Below are 26,334 nucleotides of genomic sequence, written 5' to 3'. Positions count from 1 at the left end.
CACATGGGTGTATCTGTAGGTATGTATGTGGGTCATGAGTGTGTCTCTCTCTGTGTGTGTCTATGTACTTGTGAAGCCATGTGGCGCTGGAGCTGGGGCTCACCTATATGTAGGGCAGGGCAGAAAGGGAGCCCAGAGTCCCTTGGAAACTGCGTAGCCCACTTTCCTGCCCCCAGGATGACCGCCCCAAACCTCCCCAGGGCCTCCTGGACGTTGGCAGAGGTGAGGGAGGCCAGTGGGGGGGGAGGGTGCCAGCAGAGGAGGCTGAGGGCCAGGCTCCCGGGCACGAGACTGCTGGTGGCAGCACACAGGACCCACCCGCCTGACCGGGACCCTAGCCTGCGGCTCTGCCCGGCACTGGCCACTGGGAGGCCTCTCAGATCTTAATTCCCAAGAGCACCTCTGGCTTGTGCCTCAGCCTCCCGGAACGGAGGCCAGCAGAACTGGCCCTCGATCTGATGACAGCCTGCTAAGGACAGGCTCCTGGAACAGCCCCTACCGCCTCCCGCAGCTAGACACGCCTACACGACGTCTCCCCCCGGTGGGAATGTACGTGCATCTGCGTCTGTACACAAGAATGGAATGTGTGAACATGCTCAGAGACCAGCCTGTAGATGTAGTGGTGTGCAGGCCCAAAAGGAGGCACGGATTAGTGTGCATGTGAATTTGTGTGGACAGTATGTGTGTGCACAGGGGTGCAGACACTCATGTGTATGTGTGAAGTCGTGTGTGAAGGGCAGAGTGGGGCGGATACAGATGTTCCTGTGGCTGTGAGCGGCTGCGTGTGCACGTGTACGGATATGTGCCCATGTGGTCCATGTTGTCAGGCTCAGGGAGGTGGATATGGCGGGGCGCTGTGGACTATTGGTATATGCAACCCAGGCATGTGCACAAGCGTGTGTACAGGAAGGGGTGTCTGTGTGGAGTCCTGTGTTCCGTGGTGGAAGCTGAGCTCACAGGAGACTTGTATGCACTTAGACCTCTTCTCCCTTACCAAGTTCACCGCTGCCGCGGTGGTTGTCTGGTGGGGAGTGCAGGACAGACAGACACATAACCAAGGGGGCGTCCCAGTGGCAGAGTTGGGGGTGAGGGAGGCTCAGGCTGAGGACACCTCCCCAACACTCCCAGAGCCGGACATCCTGGGCCCATGTCCCCGCCCAGCTCGCCCTCGAATTGGCAGGATGCAGCCCCACCCTGGTAAACCCAGCCCTGCTCCACCACCGCCGCCAAGCCATGAGCTGGGGGAGGGGGCCACGCGCGGAAATCGACCATAAATTTCTCGAGATGCTTTAATTTTTTAAAAGCCCCACGTAGATGCTTTGCATTGCGAAAACCCACAAATATTGGCTAAATGAGGTGCGCCAGCAGAAGGCCTGGCCAGGCCCGCCGCCCTCCCCTCCCAGCAGCTGGGCTGGGGCTCAGCTGGGGCCCCTGGCCAGGCCAGTGGGGCCGAGGGGCCCATCTTTGTTCCGAGCAGGGCTCAGACCGCAGAGTGGCTGGGTAAATAGTCGGTGCAGTAATCGCAGGCTGATTCCAACTAATTAAATCCTGCGCCAAGAGCCCACTCCAGTCAGTATCCCGAGAGGCCACGAAAACACAGACACCCCAGACGGGGCTTTGCTCCAGGTCGGGTCTGCTCCTCTAATCCCGTATCTTTTGAAAGATAGGCGCGTCCCGGGATGAGGGGTCAGCAGGCCTGCCCTGCGCTGAGCGGTGGAATTTTTCAATAACCAGCAGCTGGGTCACCAGGCACACAAAGGCAGTGTAATATCCTGTGGGCTTACGCAAGGAGAGAGCTCAGGCCGCTCAGCGCCAGCTCCCTCCAGGCCCGGGGCAGTGGCCCCCCACAGCCGAAGCCCCCAACGGGCCAGGCCTCCACTGCCTTCCCACAAGAAGGGCAGCGAGAGCCTCGGTCGCAGCCTCTGCTGCCCCCGCCTTCCAAACCCGGGCTTCCAAGAAAATTCATCTTCCTTATTAAAAACCAGCCTTGATGCTCTCAGGCCCCAGCTGTAGGCTGCAAGGGGACCTGCCCGGGGCAGGGCTGTGGGGACCAGGCCCCTTGCAAGAGGGCAGCGGATGCTCCTGGCCTTGGGGGGCTGCCACGCTAAGCAGGGCAAAGGTCTCCAGCTCTGGAGTCGGAAGGGTGGCGGTTCAAATCTCAGGGGGGCCTGTTGGCCTGAGGGGGGCCTGGCTCGTCCGTGCGCCGGCTGGTGACCTTGAGCGAGCTGGCCCCTGGTCCCCTCTGTGAGTGCTGGCCAGGGCCCAGTGGATCTCTGTTGCCTCCCCCAGCCTCAGTCTCTTCCACCGTATAATGGGGATCAGGGCCCTTCCTTCCCAGACTCTGGGGAGAAGCAGGGTTTGTGCCCCCGAGGGGCTCCCACACTGTAGAGGGCTGTCCTCGGCGGGAACACATGTGAGAGTCGTTAGAAGCTGCAGAGACCCAGTTGATTTTATTTTATTTTTTTCCTTAGAGAAACAATAGTTGCCCCCTCTCCCAAGTCTGGAATGCTTTACGCCCAGGTCTGGGACCCCTCATTTAAATTGGCTGCGAAGGGACAGGCGCTGTGAGCCCCGGGAGGAGGTTGTTAGAGATGGAAGCCGGGGCCCAGGAATTTACAATCCGTTACTTGAGAGGTGTCCTGCCTCCCCCCCTCACCCCATCCAGGCCTTCGCAGGCCCGGCATGTGCCGTAAAGATGTCACGTTGGGTGGGGGTGCCGAGGAGGGATCCGGGGCCTGGCCTCCGGGGGTGGGGTAGAGGGTACACAGCCTAGGACAGAGTCCCCGCAGCACCGTGTTTGGCAAGATGAGACAGGACAAGAGCGTCCTCTCTGAGCTGTCAGTCAAGCAGGACTTAGAACACAGCGTAAGCGGGAGTGTGTGCTTTTATCGATCGCCCCTCCACCCCAGTAATGCCAGCTGTGTGTCAAGTGATGACCTGATATGATGAGATCCACAGACCCCTCTCCCGGGGGCACCTCGCAACAGGGGCTTGTCAGAGTTGGGCACTTCTTACTGCCCGCCTGTGCCAGGCACAGTGCCAGGAGCTCTGCTCACTTACCAAGCCAGAGGCTTTTCTTGTCCTTTGCCAAGTCACACACAGACCTTCTCTCTTATTTGGAGCTCTGCAACTTTGTAGCTGCGAGGCTTGCCACAAGGCACATGGCCTCTCTGGGCCTCAGTCTTCTCATCTGTGAAATGGTCGTCATTTCCCCTGCCTTACAGGATTGAGGGGAAGTGAGAGAATGTGTGGACACGGCCCAGGGCCAGGCATGCACACAGGTGCTTAGCACACAGTACTCTTGGTGCTGAGGCAGGGGGAGGGCCTGGCCCTGAGGGGGCACCTCCCAAGAGAAAGGGCATTTGAGGGGATCTGCGGGAGTAAACAGGGCCACCAGGAGAGTAAGGGGAGGGCGTGGCATGCTGGTGGCCAGGCCCCCTGGGGACCTGCCACACCAAGTCCACTAAACAACTCACCCCCTCATCAGGAGAGTTAGCTCAAAAGCCATACGGAGCCTGATGATGAATCAGAAGTGGTGACAGGGGAGAGCCAGGACCCAGGGGTCGCTGAGGCGGAGGGGCAGGCTGGCTGGGGGCGGCCTCCGGGAGCTGGAGACACCCGTCTGGAGGCCAGTTAGAGAGGTCAGCTTCTTTTGAGGCCTCTCAGGAGTCAGGGTTGGGACGCTGGGCTGGGACTGCCTGGGAGCTGTGAGGAGCAGGGCGGAGGGCGGGCTGGTGTGGGGCCTGGACGCCTGGAGAGCCCGCCCTGCGGAGCCCACCCCAGGCAGATGTGTCCCCAGGTAGGTGATCTGAGGAGGCGATTCCCCAGACACACCAGCTTCTCCAAGTCTCCGGATCCTGAGAAACACTCTGGGCCAGAAAGTAGGCATTGGGCATCATCACCAGGAGCCTCCTGGACAGAGAGTGGGTGCCCGGGACTGAGTTCTGTGGGGCCTCGGGCGTCTGTGGGGCCTCGGGCTACCATTTCAGCCACCGACTCCTGGAGCCCCTCCACCCAGATCAAGGGCATCCTTTCCTCCTGGTCAGTTGCATTTAGGAATCTTCTCCAGGGTGGTGGGAGGGGCAGGGGTGGAGGGCTGTCTATGTATGTGTGTGTGTGTGTGTGTGTGTGAGTGTGACTGTGTTGGGGGAGGGAAGCAGAGTAAACAGCCATTGCCCTGCCCTCTCTGCGACTGTGGCCAGGTACACAGGCCTGTTTGGACAGCTGCCTTGTCTGTCCGTCTGTTTGGGAGATGCTGGCTGATAGATGGGGGTGGGCCGACTGTTAACCCCTAGCTGCCTACAGTGCTCACTGCCTCCTTCAATGGGGTTCAAGTGGGGCAGGGGGTGGCTCTGTCTGGGAGCTCCCAGCTCCTCTGGGAGCGCATCTTCTGAGTCATGGAAAAGCTTAGCGGGCTCCAGGACATGGAGTCGACCCCCTCACTCCCACCTGGGAGCCCCGGGCAGAGGAAAAGGGTGTTCCCCCTCCCCAGTGGTGACCAGGGGTAGAAACTATCCAGAACCCTCCGCCCTCACCCCACACCCATGCTCTAGGGGCCAGCTGCCGGGGTTCTCAGGGCCCTGCCTCTACAAACACAACCTTCGCCTGGTGCAGAGCAAGGGGGGTTCGGGGCCAGCAGCAGCAACAGGCCTGTCTAAAGTGAGAGCAGGCAGAGGTGGGATACGAGGCTGGCTGCAGGGGTCTCAAAGCCTGCCGTGGAGGGAGATCCCAGTCCCCATGATGAATCAGACACACTGGCTGTTGGTACTGCGAGACCAGGGTGCCTTCAGACCTGGTGTCTTCATGCTATCCCCCGACCACCACTATGTGTCCCCAACCCCATCTCTTGCATCCACCATCTGGCAGGATCAGGGCAAGGAGGCCACCCCAGGCCCCTCCCACCCAGCCCAGAGCCCAGTCAGTCTCCTGCCCTACATCACTTTCTCAGAATAACCCACTTCCTTCTCACACTCCTGCACCCCCTGGCCGGGACCCCCTGCGCCTCTCACTGGCAGGGAACCCAGAGTGATCCTCTTAGCTGGTCTCCCTGCTCCCGCTCCTATGCTCCCCCTGACCCTGGGTCCCTGCTCAGGGGCCAAAATGATCTTTTAAAAATGTAAATCGCTCCAGCCACTCCCCACTTAGCACATTTCAATGGCTTCCCGTGGCTCTTGAGATTAAGACAAAAATCCTTTAAATGGCCTACAAGGCCATCAACGGGGCATGGGTTAAATAAATCAGGGTTTGCTCGTACGATAGAGTATCCAGCGGCTGTTAAAGGAGGTACGCCGGGCCAAGACTCGGACGTTCTCTCCAGCAGGTGCGGGTGGGGGGGTGTGGATATCAGGAGTACAGTGTGTAGTGTTTGCATAAAAAATATAAACGTGAACCAAACTCCCAACCAGTCCTCCTTTAAAAAAAAAGTGGAGGGAGAGGAATGATGGACCCTACAGGGGCTTGTATATTCCTTGTGTGGGACGTCTTGGGAAGGGAGCTTGACTAGAAGACTGGGCTGGTTGCTGGGGAGGGGGCCTGCACTGCTAGGGACTAGGGACAGGGGCGGAGACTGCAGTGAACACTTTTTACATTTGAACGTGAAACAGGTGATGCACTACCTATTCAAAAACACATCCAACTATTGAAAAACACCTCCAATTTTAAAAGTCGATGGGCTCCAAGACCCTGCACACTGGTCCTGCTACTCTGCAGCTTCCCATCCCGTCTCTCCCCTCCCTCCCCGCCTCCATCTGGCATGATGCTGGCATGTCTCTGGGCCTTTGCAGCGCTGTTTCCTCTGCTGCCAGGATTGTTCATCACTTCCCATCCTCACCTGGCCGAGACTCCTTCCTCCCTGGCTCACACCTCTGTCTTCCAGAGAGTGGCCTTCTCTGACGCGCCCCCAGCCTGGGCTGGCTCTTGGACCATCGTGCAGTCTTCCTATTCGCTTGCCTGCCTTCTCGGCTTGTAGGTCCGTGTGGGGCAGAACCCACTTCTGGCTTGTCCACAGCGGTCCGCAGCACCCACCACTGCGTCTTGCACACAGTAGGCACCACATCGGTATTTGGGGAAGGGGTGAAACAGCATGGGGAGACGGTGTTCTCAGAATTCCAAGGAGGTAGGTGGGTGGGTGGGTGAGAGGGAGATCTAAGACGGAGAGGATATGTGTATGGGTATAGCTGATTTGGGCTTCCCTGATAGCTCAGACAGTAAAGAATCTGACTGCAGTGCAGGAGACGCAGGTTCGATCCCTGGATCAGGAAGACCCCCTGGAGAAAGGGAATGGCCACCCACTCCAGTATTCTTGCCTGGAGAATCCCATGGACAGAGGAGCCCTGGCGGTCCGTGGGGTCGCCAAGAGTCGGACGCGACTGAGCAACTAACACATAGCTATTTCCTTCCTTGCACAGCAGAAACTAACACAGTATGGTAAAGCAAGTATACGCCAACAAAAAACTTGCCAAAGCGAGGGCTGTTGCCATGGAGTTGGTAGGTGCCCCACCTGGGCCTTAAAGCAGGAGGATTTCCGCCCAACTGACAAGGTGCCCGTGCACCAAGCAGAGGGCATTCATTGCCGGGCGCAAAGCCCAGACAGCCGAATTTCTCTCTCCCGCACCCGATTTGCCAGTCCCCAGGCTGAGCTGTGTGTATTGGCCCAGATAACTTGCCCTCTCTGCGCCTCAGTTTACTAGCCCTTAGCTACATGCAGACGTGGGCGGGGGTCCGTCTGCAGTTCTAAGGGCGAGGCCCACGGACCCTCAAGGGGAAGGCGTGCACACAGTCGGCGCTCGATAAATGCCGAGGGAAAGGTTGAGGGCGCGGGGAAAGGGTTAAAGCCCGGTGCTTTTTAATTGTCAAATGACTGCGGGCGATTAGCGCTGGCAGCTTCCTCAATAATCGCTCTTCTCTGTACCTGCTGGGAGCTTAATTAAAAAACAAAGAGGCTCAATTTAAAGGCCATTACTATGCTAATGCGGCCGGGCGGGCGGTGATTAAGCGGCTGGGGCGGGCGGCGCGCGGCCGGGGCGGGGCGCGGGGCGATCAGTTACCCGCTAAACGGGCGGCCGGGCGGCGGGGACGGAGCGCGGTGCGAGGTGCGCGGCGGGGACCGGGGCCCTGACCAGCCCGCGGCGCCCGAGCGAGCGCGGAGCCCCGGGAGCGGAGGCGGCCTCCCGGAGCCTCTTCTTCCTCCCTAGCGAGGGGCCCGGGCTGAGCGGAGGGGATGAACGCCTCCCCTCCGACCTCCCCTCATGCCCCTTGCCCGGTCCGCTCCTTGCACCCACTTTTCAGGCCGCTCAAGCCCTTCAGCCCCGGACCCGTTCTGCCCACGCCCTGTGGCCATGTCCCTGCAGAGTCCAGCCGGGCCGCTGGCTGAGAGCAGGTCTCCGGCTCCCAAACGCTGGGGCCTTAGCTCCCAGGAGGGCAGGGGTGGTTACTAGCCAGGCTCACCTGGCATGGAGCCCTGCCTCTACCCAACCAGCTGGGTCAACCTAAGGGAGGGACTCCCGCCCCGAGGGGGGTCCGGAGGCACTGGGAGGCCCCTATGCGAGCAGCTCTGAGCACAGGGTGCCCTGGTTCCTGAAAGCCACGGTGGGAACAGATGCCAGGGTGTGGTTCGGAAACGACAGCAGGAGTGCACAGGTGTGTGTGTGACAGACAGGAGTAGGAGGGGACTCGGTCCAGACCTCATGAGACTGGGCAGTGAGGCTGTCCGTGATTGGACCAACAGTGTTCTCTCCGGCTGCATCCAGAGGAGTATAGGGTAGGGGGAAAGGGAAGAGATGGCTCTCCTTGCCCCTGGATGCCTGTGCTGAGTAGTGGGCTCCTGGGTACCAGCTTGATTAAGGGCTGTTTTGATAAACTCAGACTTCTGTCCAGAGTATAGAGAGACAGCCATCAGAGCCTGGGAGTTTCAGTGGGAGAGGGAGGTGCCAGGGGAGGGGTCATGGTCTTTGAGAGAGAAAGAGAACACTTAGCCTGTGGGAGGGATCCCAGCTGAAGCTGGACATTCGCAGCCCCTCCTATGACACCACAAGGCTGTCTTGACCCATGGTTTTGACCCTGAGCGCGTTTTCATTGGCTGCCTGGTAAAATCTGTGGTCATAAACTTTGTAAATTTTGTTGCTAACATTAAAAACCATCCTACCTGAGCCTGGGGGGAAATTTAACTTGGTAAATTAAGGAGTACAAAATACAACTGACAGCAGTGAAACAACCCTGGTAAAAATATGTCACTGGCTACAAATTAACTGAAGAGTCAAACCCTGATAATCAGTAGGATATAATACAAGCACAAAGCTGACAATGGAGCAAACCATTATTGAAATTTTTTTCATGGGAAATAATTTATCTCAATGAAAATAATTTTAGTAAAATAATAATGGAAATGGAAAAAGTTGTAAATTATTTAACTGCACTAGAAAGAAAATTGTTCAAAAAATTAAATTGCCTTAATGGAGTTTGTTCCGGAAAACACTTGCTCAAAGGAAGTTTATCAATGTTGTTATAACTCTAATTAAAATGCTGTGGTCTGTGTATAGAGAGTCCAAATCCTTGGGGTCCAAACGATGGGGCTAGACTGTCAGCATGGCCAGCTGTGAGGCTCTCCACTGGTATCCGGGATTTCTCCTTATACCCTGTCCTCCATTACATCAGGAGCTCACTGAGAGGAAGTGAAATCCCCATGGATTTCTCATCCCCTAGCATGGTGCTTGGTCGTGGTGGGTATTCAGTAAATGCTTACAGAATCAACTGGCTTCCTTGTGGCTCAGCTGGTAAAGAATCCGCCTGCAATGTGGGAGACCTGGGTTCAGTCCCTGGGTTGGGAAGACCTGGGAAGTGAACAGCTACCCACTCCAGTATTCTGGCCTGGAGAATTCCATGGACTGTATAGTACATGGGGTTGCAAAGAGTCAGACACAATTGAGCGACTTTCACTACAGAATCAACAAGCCTTACAGTAAAGCCTTAAAAGGCAGTTTCTGCTTTCAAGAGGATGAATCGTGACATAGGATTTGGCACAGAGTGAGTGCCTGAGTATGTGTTGGGTGGATGGATGTGTGTGTATGGTTGGATGGATGGGAAATGGGCGGATAGCCCAGCAGGCGGATGGATGTGTGCATGTACGCATGGGTGCATGGATGTGTGTGGGTGGACAGACGGATGGATGGATGGATGGATGGCTGAGAGGGTGGATGGGTGGAGGGGTGGGTGGATAGATGGATAACTGGCTGAGAGGCTATGCGAGTGGGTGGGTGGATGGCTAGATAGAAGGACGAGTAGATGGAAACAAAAGAAACCTGACCTCTCTCTTCTTTAGCCCAACATTTGGGGCCTCTGGTTTGAGCCTTCTCCTTTCTCACCTACGCTGCAACCTTTCTGACCCACTGTCTGCCTAACCCTGGAAATGGTCTCTGTTTTCTTCTTGCCTTTGCTTATATTCAACTGCTCCATCTCGGAATGGCCTCTCTGCACCTCTGCCACTGCCTACACAGAGCCCAGACTCTGGAATTAGACACAGTGCTGTTGCCATCCCAGCCTGCACTTGCCCCATTCAGTCTTTTGCACTCTTTGTAATCCCCTTCTGACCCAGGAAGACAGCCCCCCTAGTCCTGCCCCCCCCCCGACCCCGCTGACCTTACACCTCCTCAGGCTCTGTCCTGGATCACTCAGCCCTTCCCAGGCGCGCAGCCTTGAGCCCGGCCTGTTCTGGCCACACGGGACCCTGGAGAGAAATCCAAAAGGCCTCTCCATCCCATGGGGTGGGGTTTCTCATCTTGCCCCTGTGTGGTCAGCCCCTCACCTCTGGACCTTCGGCTCCCCCAGGCCCAGCCCAGGTCATGGGCCTGCAGCGCTGAGCTGATGGAGCAAGTGCAGTGGCGGGCAGGGAGGATGAGGTGGAGGCAAGAGACGGCCTTGAGCACAAGGAGGCCCAGGGAGGTCCAGGCATCAAGCAGGGAGCCCATTGTCCCAGCTTTGAACCCAGTTCTGCCAGTTCTGAGAGGTGGTGGTACCTTCTCCAAGCACCACTTTCCTCTCTTGTGAATAGAGTGCCAGAGCCTGTGACTAAGGGGTCTTATATGGGAGGAGTCTGCATGCAAATAAGGCGCAGGGCCTAGGACGAAGGAAAACATTTAATAAATCTTAGCAAGAAATAATAACAATAATAAGGGCTGCTGGATTCGACAGCCAGGAGCTGGTGACTCAGTGAGAATGGGGGAAGGCAACATGGGATCAGCTCAGAGGGGTTGATGAGCGGGTGGAGGGTAAGGCATTTGGCCTGGCTCATAGTAGGTGCTCAGTGAATGTTAGGTGGATGAGTAAATAAATGAGCCATCAGATGAATGGGACTTGCCAGTGAAGGGCAGACAAGGGAGGAAAGAGCATCAAGCCAAAGGCCTGGCCTGGAGTGCACAGACCGCTGGTGCACTAGGCGGGGGCTGGAGGGCAAGCACGTGGGGGTGGGGGGGCCATGGTCAGAAGGAGATGATGCTTCACCTTCCACCTGCCCTGCACCACCGACTGTCTCTCTCTGATGTCACCAAGACAGATCTGGTCCCTAGAGAAGCCCCAGTGTCCCCAAATGGAAAAAAAATTCCTGGGGCTTGCCCCTAGTCCCCCAGGGGTCAGAGCCCCAGAAGTGAGAAACTAGTTATCAGGTGCTGAGAGAGAGAGAGTGTATGTGTGTGTGTGTGTGTGTGTGTGTGTGTGTGTGTGTGTGTCTATACTGGGAGCTCCCATATGGCATCTCCAGCCTGGATCTCTGTCTGAGCTCTAGAGTTACACGGGCCGCTGCCCTCTGGACACGTCCACATGGCGATCAGAAGGCAGCTCGGGGTTAACAGGTACAGAACCACACTCCTGATGCTGCCCTCCCCGACCCTGCCTCAGTCTCCATTTCATTTAGTGGCAATTCCATCCTTCTGCTTGCTCAGGCCCCCTGATCTTGGACTCACCCACACCTCTATCCTTTCTCTCACGTCCTCTGATGTCCCTGTCTCCCTTCAAAATGCATCCCAGTGAGGGCGACTTCTCAGCACCTTCCCTGAGATGTCTCAGCCGACACCATCTTTTGCCTGGATTATTGCGATGAACTCCCAAAGCATCTCTGGGCCCCCACACAGCTGTCTGAGGAACCTGGTTAAAATGCAAATCAGATCACAACCCCTCTCTGTTCAAGACCCTCTCTCCAAAACACCAGGTGACTTGCCCTTCCCCACTGCCCCCCCCCCATCCCGCCAGTGCTTCCGCACCTCCTAGCCCTTGCCCTGTTGATCACCTGTCCAGCCACATCATCTCCTTGCCGTCTCGCCAACACCTCAGGTACATTCTGGCCTCAGGACCTTTGCACGTGCTGTTCCCCCTGCTGGGAACTCTTTCCCCCAGATATGTCAGTAAGGCCTGAGACTGTTCTTGCTAACCCCTCTGGCCGCTGCCCTCACTTTTCTTTGCTTCATCGTGATTGATCATTGTCACTATTTCTTATACTCTGCTAGAGATGTACCTCCTGTCTGTCCCCTTACTCTTTAAATTGGAAGCTGGGGGCGGGGTGAGGGGGGTGGATGGTTGGGAGAGACCATCCCTTTCACTCACTGTGCTACCGAAGCCACCAGACTGCCTGGCACGTAGTAGGTGCCAAATAAATGTGTGTGTAGTCACCTAATGTGTGCCTGCCCGGCCGGGCTAGCCCCCGGATGGTACCCCGGGCTCCCAGCTAGACCCATCCCTCCCTGCCCCTGGCCCCTGACCTCCAGCCCCGGGCTGCGGGCTCCCAACAGCGCCCCGGGCCGGGATCAAAGGGCCGTGGAGCCGGTGGCCCCGCACAGCTGGGTCTGTGCACCCGCAGGAAGTGCTGGGGCAGCCCTCGCTGCAGGCCCGGCCCCGGCTCGGCGAGGCTGCGGAGAGGCCCGCGCGCCGCCGCCGCCGCCGCCGCTGCCGCCGGTCCCAGCGCCCGGCCCCGCCAAGCATTCCAGCCGCGTGATTGACGCGCGCACCGGGGCCCCCGCCTGCGGCTCCCGCCGCCGCCCGCCTGGCCCGCCGCCGCCGCCGCCGCATCAAAGCAGATGTTTGCAGCTGGTTTGAGTTGGATCCCCATCAACAGGCCCCTTTTTGTCTCAAAATAAAAAACAGCTACGCCCGGAATGATAAGGACGCAGCAGGCACGTGGGGGAGATGTCAACAAGTCGGGGAGGGAGGCGGCCAGGCAACTCCTTCTGTCTCCTCTCACCCCATCAGCTCTTCTGAGGGCCAGGCAGCCTCCGAGTGTCCAGGGTCTTGTGCCCTCTGCTCCTATGAACACCAGCTCACCCCTGACGGACACCACAGTCCCAGGAGCCATTCTGACAGGAATCACCTACTGAGCTCTCAGCACCTGGGGCCTGTCCTGGTGCTCTGTGGCGGGTCCACCCTGGGGTCCTACACCAGCCTGTAGAGGTGTGGCATAGAGGGGTCAACACGGGGTCATGATCACCTGTGAGGTAGGGGCTGTGATCCCAGTTTTCAAACTGGAAAACAGGTTGAGACAGGAGAGGTGGCGAGCGCCAAGGTCAGGCAGAGCTGGGACTGAGACTCTTCAGACCGTTCCTTCTGCCTCTAGGACTGGGTTCTTCTAATTGTCGTGTCACCTTCTCCAGGAAGTCCCCAGCTCTCCTCCAGATTGGCTAGCATGCCTTTCTATGCCCCACTCCCAGCCTGCTGAGTGTACCCCATCAAAGCACATGTCACATTGTGCCAGCTCCCACCGGTAGAGATTTGATCTGACTCTGTTCCGCAAGCGTCTTGCACAAGCCTGGCACAGTCAGCCTGCTTGGGTGTGTGCTGGGTGAATCTGTGAAGGTGGGGACAGAGGGGCTTCAGTTCCAAGCGCCTAGCCTCGTGGTCCCTGGGGAGGGACTGCTTCCAGGGACTGTAGGACTTGGGCCTGGAGCGGGCCTAAGGCAGTGGTCCCTGACCTTTTTGGCACCAGGAACCAGTTTCATGGAAGACAATTCTTCCGCAGATTGAGGCAGGGGTTGGCGGGGGGAGGTTTCAGGGTGATCAAAGTGCTCTACATGTATTGTGCCCTTTATTTGTACTAATACTACGTCAGCTCCACCTGAGATCATCAGGCATTAGATCCCGGAGGTTGGGGACCCCTGCTCTAGGGGAAACCAGGTTCAAAAGCTGCCTGCTCCCCAGTGTGACCCTGGGTGAGGGTCTCATAGAAGCACATACCTCAGGGAGAACTCAGACCCAGCCATGTGATGGGGGCTTCAGACTGAAGTTGAAGGGCAGAAGAGGTTCCAGAGCAGCCTTGGGCACCACATGAGACGTAGACCGGGGAGAGAGAGGGTGCACACACCTCCTGAGACACCCTCTGGGCTTAGCCTTCTCACATCACCAGGTGATGGAGGGATTAACACCCCCATTTTACAGAAGAGGAAACTGAGGCTCAAAGAAGGAATGTAAATGACTCAAGGCCACATAACTGGTGTTGGAGTCATGGAAATGCACACCTCTGAGGACAAGGCTGGGGATTGGGGGTGAGGGGTTAAAAGGACCCTTGAATGAGCAGGAGAAGGATGAGACACAGGACAGAGGGTCCAGTTGGCCCACCTTGAGTCAGGTGTCCAGGCCTGGCCCACTCACTTGAAGGTCAGAGAAGTCATTTTATACTAATAGGGCTTTCCCTGTGTACCACGGATGCAGGTGCCATGCAGCCTAGGAGGTGTTACTGCAAGACTCCAGCCTAAGGCGAGGCATGTAGAGAACTTTGTTAATAAAACATTGGGACACTGGACTCCACAGTGTGTGGTTGTGAAGAGGGCACACGAGGGCAAGTTCAACTTCTCTTGTTAGCTGGTAGTGTTCTCAAACTCCCCCAAAAGCAGAATGTCCAATATTCTCTTGTCCTTCTGTTATTCCCTTGAAATGACTGCCTATTTCATTTCTCCCAGGGTTATTCATTCACTCGACAAATAGTCACTAACCACCAACTCAATGCCAGAGCAAAGAGTAGGGGATTGAATTAATTCCCTCTTTCTAAGACAGTGGGGAGTTCAGACACACAAATATCTGGATCTGGAGGCATCAGGGAAGGCTTCAGAGAGGAGGTGACACTTTGAATTGTGTTTTGAAGGCTGAAGATAAGTTCAACAAGAAAAAAAAGGAAGAGTTTGAGAAAACAGGTTATAGAGTCAGATGGAATTTTAGGTGCTAAGGAGGCCAGAAGGGACTCGTTGTGTTCAGGGAGCAATGAGAAGCATGGCAGCCAGAGCAGAGCGCGGAAGGCCAGGTGTGGCAGGGTAGAGTGGGGCCTTGAGCCATGATTAGATCTATGCACGTCTCCTAAAACTGTTGGGAGCTCTTGGACTGAGAACCCAGCGAGGAGCTACATAAACTGTAACGTGCAGTGACGGGAGTCCGGGAATGGCCGTATAGTGAGGAGGCAGAGGACCTTCTCAGCAAGGAGAGTGAACTGGTGCTGGAAAGGCCTGGATAGATGATGCCAGTGATCGTGATCTGCGCTTATCAAGCCTTTCTCATGTGCCCAGCTGTGACCCCACTGGACAGATGGGGTCACTGAGGCTCAGAGAGGAGAAGGGACTTGTGTGGGATTCCAATGTGAGGAAATGACAGAACCAGCATTCCAAGCCTAGTGCATGCTGTGTGGCCTCCAAGATCTGAGGATGAAGACCCAGGAGGAGAGGCCAGAGAGACCCTGGGCCATTAGGAACCCAGTTTGATGAGAAGTACAAGAATCACCTGCGTTGCATGTATGTCTGCGGGTATCAATGGTTTGAAAGTGTTAGTCGCTCAGTTGTGTCTGACTCTGTGACTCTAGGGACCACAGCCCACCAGGCTCCTCTGTCCATGAGATTCTCTAGGCAAGAATGTTGAAGTGGGTTGCCATTCCCTTCTCCAGGGGATCTTCCTGACCCAGGAAGCAAACCCCATTCTCCTGCATTGCAGGCAGATTCTTTACCATCTGAGCCATCAGGAAAGTCCATCAATGGTTTAAGAGAAATGAACCAATCAGATTTGTAACCCATGTTCACACACTCCTGAAAAAAATGGTTTTTTGAATTTTGTTTATTAGCTTTCTGACTTTACTACATTGATCATTAAACAAATAAACCAATGAAAGCTCTGAGGAGATGGAGATGTGTTGTCCTAGCCTGGAACACTTTAAGGGAAGGACATCCTGAAAAGGGGAATTTCTTACTCTGCGATTACAGATGATCCTGGCGGAAAGGGGATGTGTTTGCTGCAGGGGGAGATATTCAGTGTGGTTTAAGGAAAACCCACCCAGCCGCCTTGCCTAGAGAATCCCATGGACAGAGGAGCCTGGAGGGCTACAGTCTATAGGGTAGCACAGGGTCAGACACAACTGAAGCGACTTAGCATACACACATGCACACACCCAGCCACACCTACTAGGTGCTGGGCTTATGTCAAGTGATAAAAACTTGGAGTGTTCAGAGCCTTGAGGGCAGACAGACGTGGGGGTGGCAAAGGGCCAGGGTAGTTGATGAACGGAAACATTTGGATACACAGAGCAAGGAGGGAGTACATGGTGACGCTGCCATGTGACTTTGAACCTGCCCTCTGGGCCTTCCTGTGCTCATCTGTGAAACAGAGATGGAAACAGGGTCTTCCTTTTAGGGTTCTGTGAGGACTTAATGGGGAGATGCAGCTAGATGTTAATTGAGATCAATGATACTGAGACAGCCAGAGAATTGAGCCAGGAGTGCTCTGTCCAGCCTCCAGACAGAAGCTGGAAGGATGGATCCAGAACCCAGGATGGAGATGAGAGGGAGCATGGTTAGCGTCTGTGTCAGGAAGGCTGCTTCCAGGGTGATCGAGGAAAGCATGTTGGACTCACACAGAGCAGGAGAAAGGCAGACACCAGCTGTTGTGAAATGCCTTTTAGTGCCAGCAGAGGGCTGAGAACTTTACATGGGTTTAGCCCTCCCAGCAACCCCATGGGTGGGTACCATCATTCCCATTTTACAGATGAAGAAACTGAGGCTCAGAGAGGTTAAAATGTCTTGACTAAAGTCACACAGGGAAAAGTTATGGAGACAGAAGGGAATACCAAGCTGCCCAGTTCAGCTCCCCCACCTCCCCGCACAGCTCCCCTCCCAGGGAGCCCTGTCTCCCCAGGGCAGGTGGGTGGGGCTCCCACAGACCAGCTTGCCCTTCCTCACAGGCTAAACGGCACTCTATTGGCTGGTTCAGCAGTCATTCAGCAAACATTCACTGCTTACCTTTAGTGTGTGCGGGGACTTGGGCTCAGTGCTTAAGACACAGAGGTGGCCCTGGGGAATGTGTACCTGGAAATACATGAAGTGTGTCTGTGACTGGAAGGGAGGAGGGGGCTTTGGGAGGAAGGGATGCCCAAGCTAAATCCTTCCAAATTAGCAGGGGTTTGCCAGCCAAAGGTTGGGAGTGGGGGGAATGGCCTTCTAGGTTGTGGGGACAGCGTGTGGAAAGGGTAGGTGGTTTACGTGGAAAATGGGGAAGAGGGTTGCATGGGTTGGCAGCAAGTGATGTGGCCACGAGTCTTTCACGAGTCTTTGTCTAGCTTTGGAGCTTCTGGATTGGGGGAGGGGCCAGGGCAGGCAGATTGGCACCAAGAGGGCACGGACCGTTAGAGGAAAAGCCACAGGTAACTGCCTTGACCAGAGCTTCGGAGCCGCCCCACAGCGCCCTCCATCCCTGACCCCAGCACCTGCTGCATCCAGGCTTCCCAGCCCCGGTGTGGGAAGTGGAAGTGCGCCCATCTGGAGTCCCGGCCCAGTGCTCTTACAGAGGGGGGAAGTGAGCGAGGTTCAGACTCGCCCAAGGTCCCAGAGCTGGGGGGGGGAGAGCAGCTCCAGGGGTCCAAACCCACGGCCCTTGTAGCTTTCCGGCCCCCTTATGCGGGCTTTGGGGCAGGAGGGGAAGAGAGGCGGGGAGGCGCGGAGCTTTTCAGCCCTAGCCATTCTGCGTCTCCGGTCAATATTTGCAGCTTCCAGGCAATGTCCACAGAGAGGCTTCCCCAGCGCCCCCTTCACTCCCTTTGTGCTCACAGCTGTAACCTGACAACTCAGTGCATTTTCACACTGAGAAACCGGCAGCGTTGATGAGCCCATTGTACAGATAAGCGAGCTTAGAGGGAAAAAATTACTTACAAGCCAGCAAGCGGCAGAAACAAGCATTGAACCTGAGTCCATCTGATTCCATTGCCACCCGCCTCTGCTTGGGGCTGCTTCTCAATGGCTGGTTCCACCGATCTTGTGTGGTGAGAGGGATTTAGGGAGGGAATAGGGGCTCACAGAAAGGAGGGGCTCTCGCTGGCGCCCGAGCCCCTCCCACACACACTGTTTGTAGCTCTCACCCTGGCGTGGTAGACAAAGGCAGCCCCATAATTGGGAGCAAGTATTTCATGCATCCCCCCCGATGTTTTATTGGGTGGAAAGATGCTTGGAGACCAAACGGATGGCCCATTCCGTTTATAAAGTGTTCACGGTTTGTTTTATTTCCCGAGTTTTTGCAATCTAGATAACAGATGATGCCCCGAGTGGCTGGCGCTGCCTCCGTAATGGCGGCACCGAGCCTTTGGAGAAGTATTAATAATAGATTGTGTTGATGAGTTTGGAGAAAGTAGCAATCGACCCCCTGCTGCCAAGGCATTAGCGCGGCTGTTCCGAGTGAAGCCTGCATGGTGGCAGCGCCTGCAAATGCAGGTCACCCCCCGCCGCTGCTGCCACCCCCTCCTCTAGACTCAGAGGGCTTCTTCTCTGGGAACCACCCAAGGTGTGCCAACCTGGCCTGGGGTCCCAGCCCTGCCAGGTGGACCCAGAGATGCCCCGGCACTTATCTGCCCATGGGCCGCAGGGACCAGGCTGCAGCCCTTCATGGGGCCCCTAGGTCAGGAGGTAGAGCGTGAGGAGGAGGACAGACAGGCAGTGAGAGGGGCAAGGCGGAAGTGTCCCCCATGTCAGAGCAGCAGGTTCTGCGAACCTGGCTTCTTCCCTAGCCCCTTGGCAGAACTGGAGGGCCAGCCCGGTTCCTAGAGGCCTCTGCTTAGGGCGCCATGGACAGTTGGGTGGGTTGCACCCTGAACAAAGGTCTCCAGCCAGAGGGCCCAATTGGAGCTGACTTAGGCTCATACTCCCCTGGTGAAACCATGTGCTGTGTGGGCCAGTTGAGGTCCTGCCTGCCTGAGCCAAGCCTTCACTTACAGGCTTTGCAGGCACTGAGGCCTCCTGGTGGATCAGGTGGGCCTCCGTGGAACTGGGAGCTGACAGGGCCACGTCCCATCACTCTGATGTGGGACTCATTCATTGACTTAAATGATCAGTCCTATTGAGTCCTGACAACAGCAGCCTTTGAGGAAAGTCCTGTTGACATCCCTGTTTCACAGTAGAGGAAACTAAGGCCTGAGGTGAGCATAGAGGAGGCCACCTCCCCCAGACTGGGGCATCAAAGAAGGCTTCCCAGAGGAGGTGGCGTTGGAGCTGGGCATTGCAGGATGAGCAGGAGCCTGCTGGGTAGACTAGAGGTGGCTGGCAGGGGTTGCTGGGGTGTCCCCAGTTTGAGTGCCTCAGCTGGTGCCAGGGCAGTAGGCAGGGCTGGGATTGGCCCTGCCCACTGTGCCCCACCCGCTCACCGTGGGTGGTGTGGATGGCAGCCCCGGGAAGGGAGGCAGGCCGAGAGCCTCGCGTTTATGGCCGTTTCTGTTCCAGAACAGATTAGCTGAGAATTGCAGTGGTAATCTGCGCCTGTGATGGCGGGCCATAAAGAGGGATGGGATGCGCGCAGTGCTCCCAAGGTGGCGCCCGCAGACGTGGCCCGGGGACGCAGGGAATGAAAAATGGTTTTAATTCCCTCCCAGCAGCAATAATTTGATTCTTCATAAATTTTTCCATCAAAGTGTTGTTGAGGCTGAGTTCCCACAGAGCAGGGCACGTGACAGGGATGGGGAGCCAGAAGGAGCGGTCAGTAGGTGCAGGCCGGGGCGGGGCCCTGTTCAGACCCTTGTGCTCACTCGCCAGAGTCGTGAAGACCCACCCACCCCCACCCCCAGCTTTGTCTCCCGAGATGAAAGATGGATCCTCTTTGTCACGGAGGGGCAGGATCAGGCCCCGGACGTCTACTAGCCACGTGACCCTGAGCACATGCCTGCCTCCCAGCACCTCAGTTTTCTTATCTCTAAAATAGGATTAATATTTCCTGCTTCATAGGGTTGTTGCAAGGATGAAATGCACTTTTGTACACAGAACGCTTAGAAGAGCGGCTGATACTGCACACGTGTTCTGTGACTATGTGTTCACGGGGGAGATTTCTAGGCTGAAATGAGAAATAAACAGGTGTGGCTGAGGCAAGGGCCAGAGGAAGAGCATGCCAGAGGGCCACGGTGATGATGCCCTGGAGGGCTTCAGGCTGTTCTGTGGGGCAGCAGCCTCTGGAAGTAGAGGGGTAAGAGGGGAGGCGGGACTGTGAAAGGCCTGAAGGCCAAACTCAGAAACTTGGAGGTACTCCTGAGGGCACGAGGGAGCCGTGGATGAGTCTGGGGCAGGGAGACAGCGTGATCACATGTGTGCTTTGGACAGACCTCTCTGTTTCTCATCCTGGGTGAGTCAAAGGGTTGGAGAGGTGGTGAACCAGCGAGGACACTGGGGCAAGCCCCTCAGGCAGGAGGGGAGGGAGCCAGGCTGAGTAATGGGTTGGGCAAGGCTGGGGATCACTTGGATGTGGGGGAGAGGCAGGGCCAGGGAGGACGAGCATGGATGCTGGAGGGCAGGCGGGACCTGTAGGCTGCCAGTCCTTTCGCTCAGGGCAGGGCCCACCGGGCTCTCAGGAAAGGTGGAGGCTGGCCCTGCACTCTGCCCTCTAGTGGCCTCTGTGCCTCCGAGCAGGCAGACTCTTGAGCTGACATCTCTGGGCAGGATGCCCAGTGCCCATCTTAGGGTCATCAGGGGCCCTGCCAGCCAAAGGGTAGGGCTCCCACTGTCTGGCTCTGTGCCCAGGGAAGGCCTCTCCCACTTGGGTTGGGGGTTCCGGGTGGCAGGAGAAAGAGGTGCTCTCTGGGCAGTGCCTCTGGGAGGGACCCCCGAGCCCAGCCAATGTGCCCCCTTCTGTGCACCCACAGGCTCTTCGCAGCCAAGTGCAGTGGCTGCATGGAGAAGATCGCCCCCACCGAGTTCGTGATGCGGGCGCTGGAGTGCGTGTACCACCTGGGCTGCTTCTGCTGCTGCGTGTGTGAGCGGCAGCTACGCAAAGGTGACGAGTTTGTGCTCAAGGAGGGCCAGCTGCTGTGCAAGGGTGACTACGAGAAGGAGAAGGATCTGCTCAGCTCCGTGAGCCCCGATGAGTCTGACTCCGGTGAGCTGGGGCTAGAGCCGGGGTGGAGGGCGGGTGGGGGGCTTGGCATGCATGCCGCGGAGGGTCGCCCTGCAGGAGAAACCCGCTCCTGACCCTGGGACCCGTACCCCACACAGACACTGCACCCACGCCCACAGCCAGTGCACACATGCACGGAGGTGTTCACATGTGGGGTGCACACAGACACGTGTGCATGGCCCCACAGGCCTACAGACACACCTGGACACGATCACACACAAGTATGGGTGCATGTGATCATACATGCACACACACAAGCACATAAGATGTGTGTGTGGATACATCCACCCAGGAATGTAAAAACACGGACACATGTCTGCGTGTAGACATGTGCTTACATGCCCAAGCATGCCAAAGCCCACACCCATGTAAACACACACATGTGCACATGCCCTAGCACGTTCGTGCAGTAAGCATCTGGCTACACATTTATCCATGTGCTCATATGTACTGTAGTTTGCGCACACACGAACGCATGCCCCCTGCTCTCTGGCCCAGCAGCGCCCCCTTTCCCTTGCTGTGACCCACCACAGCCCCACCTCACAGGGGCCTCTCCCAGCACCGAGTCTGCAGGCATCTGATCCGATGCATCCTGTCTCCATCACGCCCCCCAGGTCTTCAGCAGTGAGGGGACTGGGGTCCTCAGTAGTGGAGGGAAAGCCTCCATTTCCTGGGGTGAAGGCTCCTCTCCACCCTGCTCCAGCCCCTCAAAGACTGCCAGTTTGGAGCTCTCCTGGCAGGAGGGGCAGGGCCAACCAGGGACAAGTTATTAAGGAGGAAAAAGTCAGGAAGCAGGAGGGCACCTGGTCATTCCTGGGGGTGGCAAAGACAGATTGGAGCAGGGGCCGTGAGGAGGAGGTGCCCTGGTCTGCCACGCCCTTGTGGGGAACCTGGAGCCCATGGTCAGAGGACCTGCCCACTCAAAGGAGCCGTGTCCCTGTCAGAGCCCTTGGAGGGGGGGCATGAGCTGCCCATGCCTCTGTCCTTCTGCCCACCCCTGGGCAGGGCACCGTGGTGGCCAGGCTGTGTGGGTTCCTGAGGGAGAGCGGGGGCCAGCCAGGTGCCATTGGCACATTCCTGCCAGGCCTAGGAAGGGGTTCTCGGAGGGAGGCCCCCCTCCGCAGGGACTCATGCTTGGAGGAAGATGGGCTGGGGGCAGCAGGAGGCATGGGGGCTGGGGGAGGCTCTGCTGTCTGTCTGGGGCCGGCATCTCTGAGACCCATAACTTGGGCATGCACGTGGGTGTGGGGTCGCTGGGTGAAGATGCATGCTTCTGCATGCAGGTGTGTGTGTGTGTCCAGACGTGTGCATGCCTGTATGTCCCTGCTTCAGAGCATGCACCTGTGTGTATGTGTATGTGAGTGCATGCGCACGTCACAGTCACGAACATACCCGAGTGAGAACGTCCAGAGTGTGTGTCTCTGCTTGTCAGTCCTTAGTCCCTGCAAGCTCCTTAGAGCCTCCTCTCTGGGCCCTGAGGCCTGGCCGGTGCTGGGTTAGTGCCATGGGAACTGGTTTTCCTGAAGGCCAGCATGCTGGGCTGGGGTCCCCCAGGGCCCAGAGGCCACAGGCCGAGACGGGGCCCAGGCAGCTTGGGTCAGGGGAAGCCCAGGGCCAGACTGAGCACAGCTGCCAGCTCCTCTCATCAGGAGGGCCATGGGCCTGATGGCAGATCGGCCGCCTGTGAGCATCAGCGTAGCTGTGCTCCCTTCCGTGTGTCAGCCACACGTGTGCACGCCATATGTGTGCACCTGCGTATTTCTGCAGTGCCCAAACCTGTCCCCATGTGGGCCTGTCTCTCTGCCCTTCTGAACGCGTGTACATCTGAGTATGCAGTGTGTGTCTGTGCCTGCTCACCAGGGTGCCCTCCTTTGCCTTTCTGGTCAGCAGGGCAGGTCTGGTGGCTTTGGTCCCGGTCTCCCCAGAGGGCTGAGATAAGGATGCAAGGACCGTTTGCTGAGGAAGGGAACACACCGGGCTGGGTGGGGCAGTGGGTGGACAGGAGATGAGAGATGAGATGAAGCGGGGCCTGTGGGCCGAGGGCAGGGGGCGGCCTTTACCCTGAAGGCCCCGGGGGAGTCGGGCCAGGTGCTGGCAGGAGGGGACAGGACCCCAGCACGCAGCGGGCTCCTGAGGATACGGCTGACCCGCTGCATCGTGTCCCCCACAGTGAAGAGCGAGGATGAGGATGGGGACATGAAGCCGGCCAAGGGACAGGGCAGCCAGAGCAAGGGCAGTGGGGACGACGGGAAGGACCCGCGGAGGCCCAAGCGGCCCCGGACCATCCTCACAACACAGCAGCGAAGAGCTTTCAAGGCCTCCTTCGAGGTCTCCTCCAAGCCCTGCCGGAAGGTGAGGGGCGGCCGGGGTGGGGCGGGGGCTGACACCCCCACACCCGCTGCCTTTCCAGACTCCTGCAGGGACCTGGGCGTCCCTGCACCTCCCCGCCCAGCCCCCCGGACCTGCCACCTCCCGGTGCCTGCCCACCCCCAGGCCTGACCCATCCCCCCTTCTCTGGGCAGGTCCGGGAGACGCTGGCGGCGGAGACGGGCCTCAGCGTGCGCGTGGTCCAGGTCTGGTTCCAGAACCAAAGAGCAAAGGTGAGGACCGGCCACCGGCCACCCTGCTGGGCGAGGGGGAGGGCGGGCCGGCAGGGGGCCGGGGCCTGATGAGGGTGGAGCGGGAGTGCACGGGGGGGCCGAGGCGAGGCTGGCATGCACCGTGTCTCTTGCAGATGAAGAAGTTGGCACGGCGGCATCAGCAGCAGCAGGAGCAGCAGAACTCCCAGCGGCTGGGCCAAGGTGAGCCAAGGGCCCAGCGGGCTCATGCTGTCACAAGACTCCCAGGAAATTTCTCCCACCCCAGGGGTCAGATCTCAGGGAGCCGGTGCCTGGGAAGCTGCTGAGATCAGCAGACAGGCAGTGGGGACCACGGGACACGGGAGGAGGAGAAATGGCGGAGGAGGCGGCCCGGGGCGAGGACAGAATTTCCACACTCACCCTCTCTGTGCGCCAGGCTCGGTCCTCACCATTCAGCAGCTTCCGTCTCACTTAACTCACAGATCCCCGAGAGGAGGGGCATTGTTTTCGCCCATCTCACAGATGAGGAGACTGAGGCTCAGGAGACAGGGACTCGTGGGGATCACTCAGCTAGTAAGGGGCAAAGCTAGGCTTTGGCCCTGAGCGTAGGGCTCCTGCGTACGTGCTCAGTTGCTCAGTCGTGACTGACTTGGCAAGTGCATGGACTGTAGCCCTCCAGACTCCTCTCTGTCCATGGGATTCTCCAGGCAAGAATACTGGAGTGGGTTGCCATGCCCTCCTCCAGGGGATCTTCCCAATCCAGGGATTGAACCTGAGTCTCTTATTGTCTCCTGCATTGGCAGGCGGGTTCTTTACCACTGGACCCCAGGGAAGTTCCTGTCGGGCTCCTAAACCTGTGCTTTTAACACAACCACACACTCTCCTGCCCACTTAGAATTCAGCAGAAGTCTCCAGAGAAATCTCCAGAGAAAGTCTGCAGGGCGTTGAGGAGTCCAGGGTGGACTGAGCTTGGCCCAAATGCTGTTTCCACATCTTGGACTGGAGCTGGCCTCCCGGACCCCAGTGGGACCCCATTGGAGCCTTCTAGGCCTTGGAGGGGGTCCCAGGTGTTCCCCAAGACTGCTGGACTGGGGTGGGGGCCACCGCTGTCCGCTCCCACTGGAGATGAGTCCCCTGAGGCAGATGCCAAGGCGCTGATGGGCAGTTCAGGACTCTGAGGCCAATGTCCCAGGCTGGACCTGGGGCTTCAGGGCCATGCATGGCCTCAGAGCCCAGCTCTCCCTGTCCTGTCCCTGCCCCCTCTCCTGAGACAGCCCAGCCTTTGGGGGCTGCCGCCATGGCCGCGGGCATCTCAGCCTGCCCCTACACTCTGTCTCGCTCTCCGGTGTTCCCAGCTGCCCCCTGGACGCAGTCTCCCCAAGAACATTCCAGGTCCCCTCGAGCTCATCACAGCCCACACTGCACTTCATGCCCTCGTTCCCGGGCCATGCGCACACAACACCCACTGCTGCTCCCCACCCCCGCCCCGCACCCACCCGGTACCCACACCAGAAACCCGGGCATCACCTCTGACCTGTCCTGTCCCACGAGAATGGCATCTGCTCAGTCACCCATCAGTCGGTGATTTCTTCTCCCAGGTCCCTCGTGCCCCTCTCAGACTTTCCTGCATCTACCTTAATAGGTACCCAAGCCCCTCGCCCCACCTGTCTCCTCTTGATGGGCCCTGCCTCTGTCCTCCACCCTCCCAGCTTTTCTCCACGCTCCCTCCACAGCCAAGATCCTCCACTGGCTTCCTGCGGCCTCGGGGGACACTCCGACCCCCACTCAGCTCTGGTCGCCAGGGAACCGTCTCTCTCCCCAGGCATGACCTTCTCCTGCCCTCATGCCCAGCCCTGTGGACTGGGCTCCCTGCTCCCACCGGGCAGTTTCTCCCTTCTCTGCCTTTGCTGCCCTTCAGCCTGGCATCCTGCCCCTGGCTAGGCTGGTCGAACCCTCTGCTGGTTCTTGAAGCTACATGGAGGTGGAAGGCCCCTTCCTCCAGGAAGCCCTCCTTCCCTGAGCCTTGTTGGCCCAAGTGCAGGCTCCCCCTTGGTGCTGCAGGTGCAGGGCACTCAGTGCACCCACGCGTCCTGAGTCTTTACTGGCTGTTACCGGAAGCCTCTGACTTTGGATAAACTAGTTCCTCTAGAGGCGCTGGAGTGTGTGTGTGTCTTGGGCAGGTTGGTGGGGGCGGGTCAGATATGGAGGCTCAGTCACCCTGGAAGGTCACGGGGAACCTCAGCACGGGGAGGGCCTGGGAAGGAGGAGGTCAAAGGGACGGCAGCGGCAGCCTGGACTGGGTAGCGGGGTTGGGGTCGTGTGGGATGGGAAGCCATGGGGGACTCCTGGGGTACATCTGTGAGGTGCCCCTAGGCCAGGACAGCCCCGGGTGGTTAGTGAGGGCGTGGTCTCTCCCCAGAGGTCCTGTCCAGCCGCATGGAGGGCATGATGGCCTCCTACACACCGCTGGCCCCGCCGCAGCAGCAGATCGTGGCCATGGAGCAGAGCCCCTATGGCAGCAGCGACCCCTTCCAGCAGGGCCTCACGCCGCCCCAAATGCCAGGTGACCACATGAACCCCTATGGTAAGCTGCCCCACCCCTCATGGCCCAGCACCGCCCCTACCCCCCCAGCCTGTCCTGGCAGGCCCAACACAGCCCACCTGCCTCCTCCTGTCGGGAAGGGGGCACCCTGGAGACCCCCACCTGCAGCCCCCCAAACCCCCGCCAGCCGGCAGTCATCCTGTCCCTCCCTCACCTCCAGCCACACGGCCTGTAGGGCCAGTGGCCCCCAGAAGCCCCCCACCTGGACCCCCAGTGCTGACGCCCACCCCCTCTGCCTGCCGCCCCCCCATCTCCAGGCAACGACTCCATCTTCCACGACATCGACAGCGATACCTCCTTAACCAGCCTCAGCGACTGCTTCCTCGGCTCCTCGGACGTGGGCTCCCTGCAGGCCCGCGTGGGGAACCCCATCGACAGACTCTACTCCATGCAGAGTTCCTACTTCGCCTCCTGAGAGCCAGCCTGGCGGCACGGACGCTTGGGCAAGGGTCCTGGAGGGGGGACCGCTGGCCGCAGACGCTGCCTCACCACCCCCAGCCCCACCGCCCGCACAGACTCTGCAGACAGCCATACGGTGCCCTCCCCTCGGCCAACCGGGCCTGGCTAACATGCCCACCAGGCACAGCCAGACAGGCAGATGGGCGCAGCCTGGGCAGGGACTGTGTCCTGCCCCCAGAGACCGTGTCACCCCCAGGGACCCAGAACTCTCGGACAGCCACTCACCTCCCAGCCCCACCTTGGCCTCCATCGCCTCCCTCCCCTCCCCCTCTCTTTTATGGGAAGCTTAAATTCTCTCTATTTTTTTAAACCTCCCCTCTGTGTCCAGGC

The 26,334-nt window shown here is 58.2% G+C and overlaps 1 protein-coding gene across 2 annotated transcripts in view; it reads left to right on the top strand.

Annotated features, from left to right (window-relative positions):
* The window catches only part of LMX1B (LIM homeobox transcription factor 1 beta), an 82,837-nt gene extending 56,877 nt beyond the window's left edge, over nucleotides 1–25,960 (top strand). The window contains exons 3-8 of one of the 2 annotated variants that reach the window (XM_068983080.1): nucleotides 20,114–20,346; nucleotides 22,535–22,716; nucleotides 22,887–22,964; nucleotides 23,099–23,165; nucleotides 25,363–25,506; nucleotides 25,803–25,960. In XM_068983080.1, the coding sequence (XP_068839181.1) occupies nucleotides 20,114–20,346; nucleotides 22,535–22,716; nucleotides 22,887–22,964; nucleotides 23,099–23,165; nucleotides 25,363–25,506; nucleotides 25,803–25,960 (862 nt within the window). Of the gene's footprint in view, nucleotides 1–20,113; nucleotides 20,347–22,534; nucleotides 22,717–22,886; nucleotides 22,965–23,098; nucleotides 23,166–25,362; nucleotides 25,528–25,802 lie in introns of both variants that reach the window. The other variant, XM_068983076.1, reaches the window with a different exon arrangement.
* The last annotated feature ends 374 nt before the right edge of the window (nucleotides 25,961–26,334 follow it).

The sequence above is a fragment of the Capricornis sumatraensis genome, chromosome 1 (assembly GCF_032405125.1).
Source record: "Capricornis sumatraensis isolate serow.1 chromosome 1, serow.2, whole genome shotgun sequence".
NCBI classification, from domain to species: domain Eukaryota; kingdom Metazoa; phylum Chordata; class Mammalia; order Artiodactyla; family Bovidae; genus Capricornis; species Capricornis sumatraensis.
This window is presented reverse-complemented; position numbering and strand designations above follow the sequence as displayed.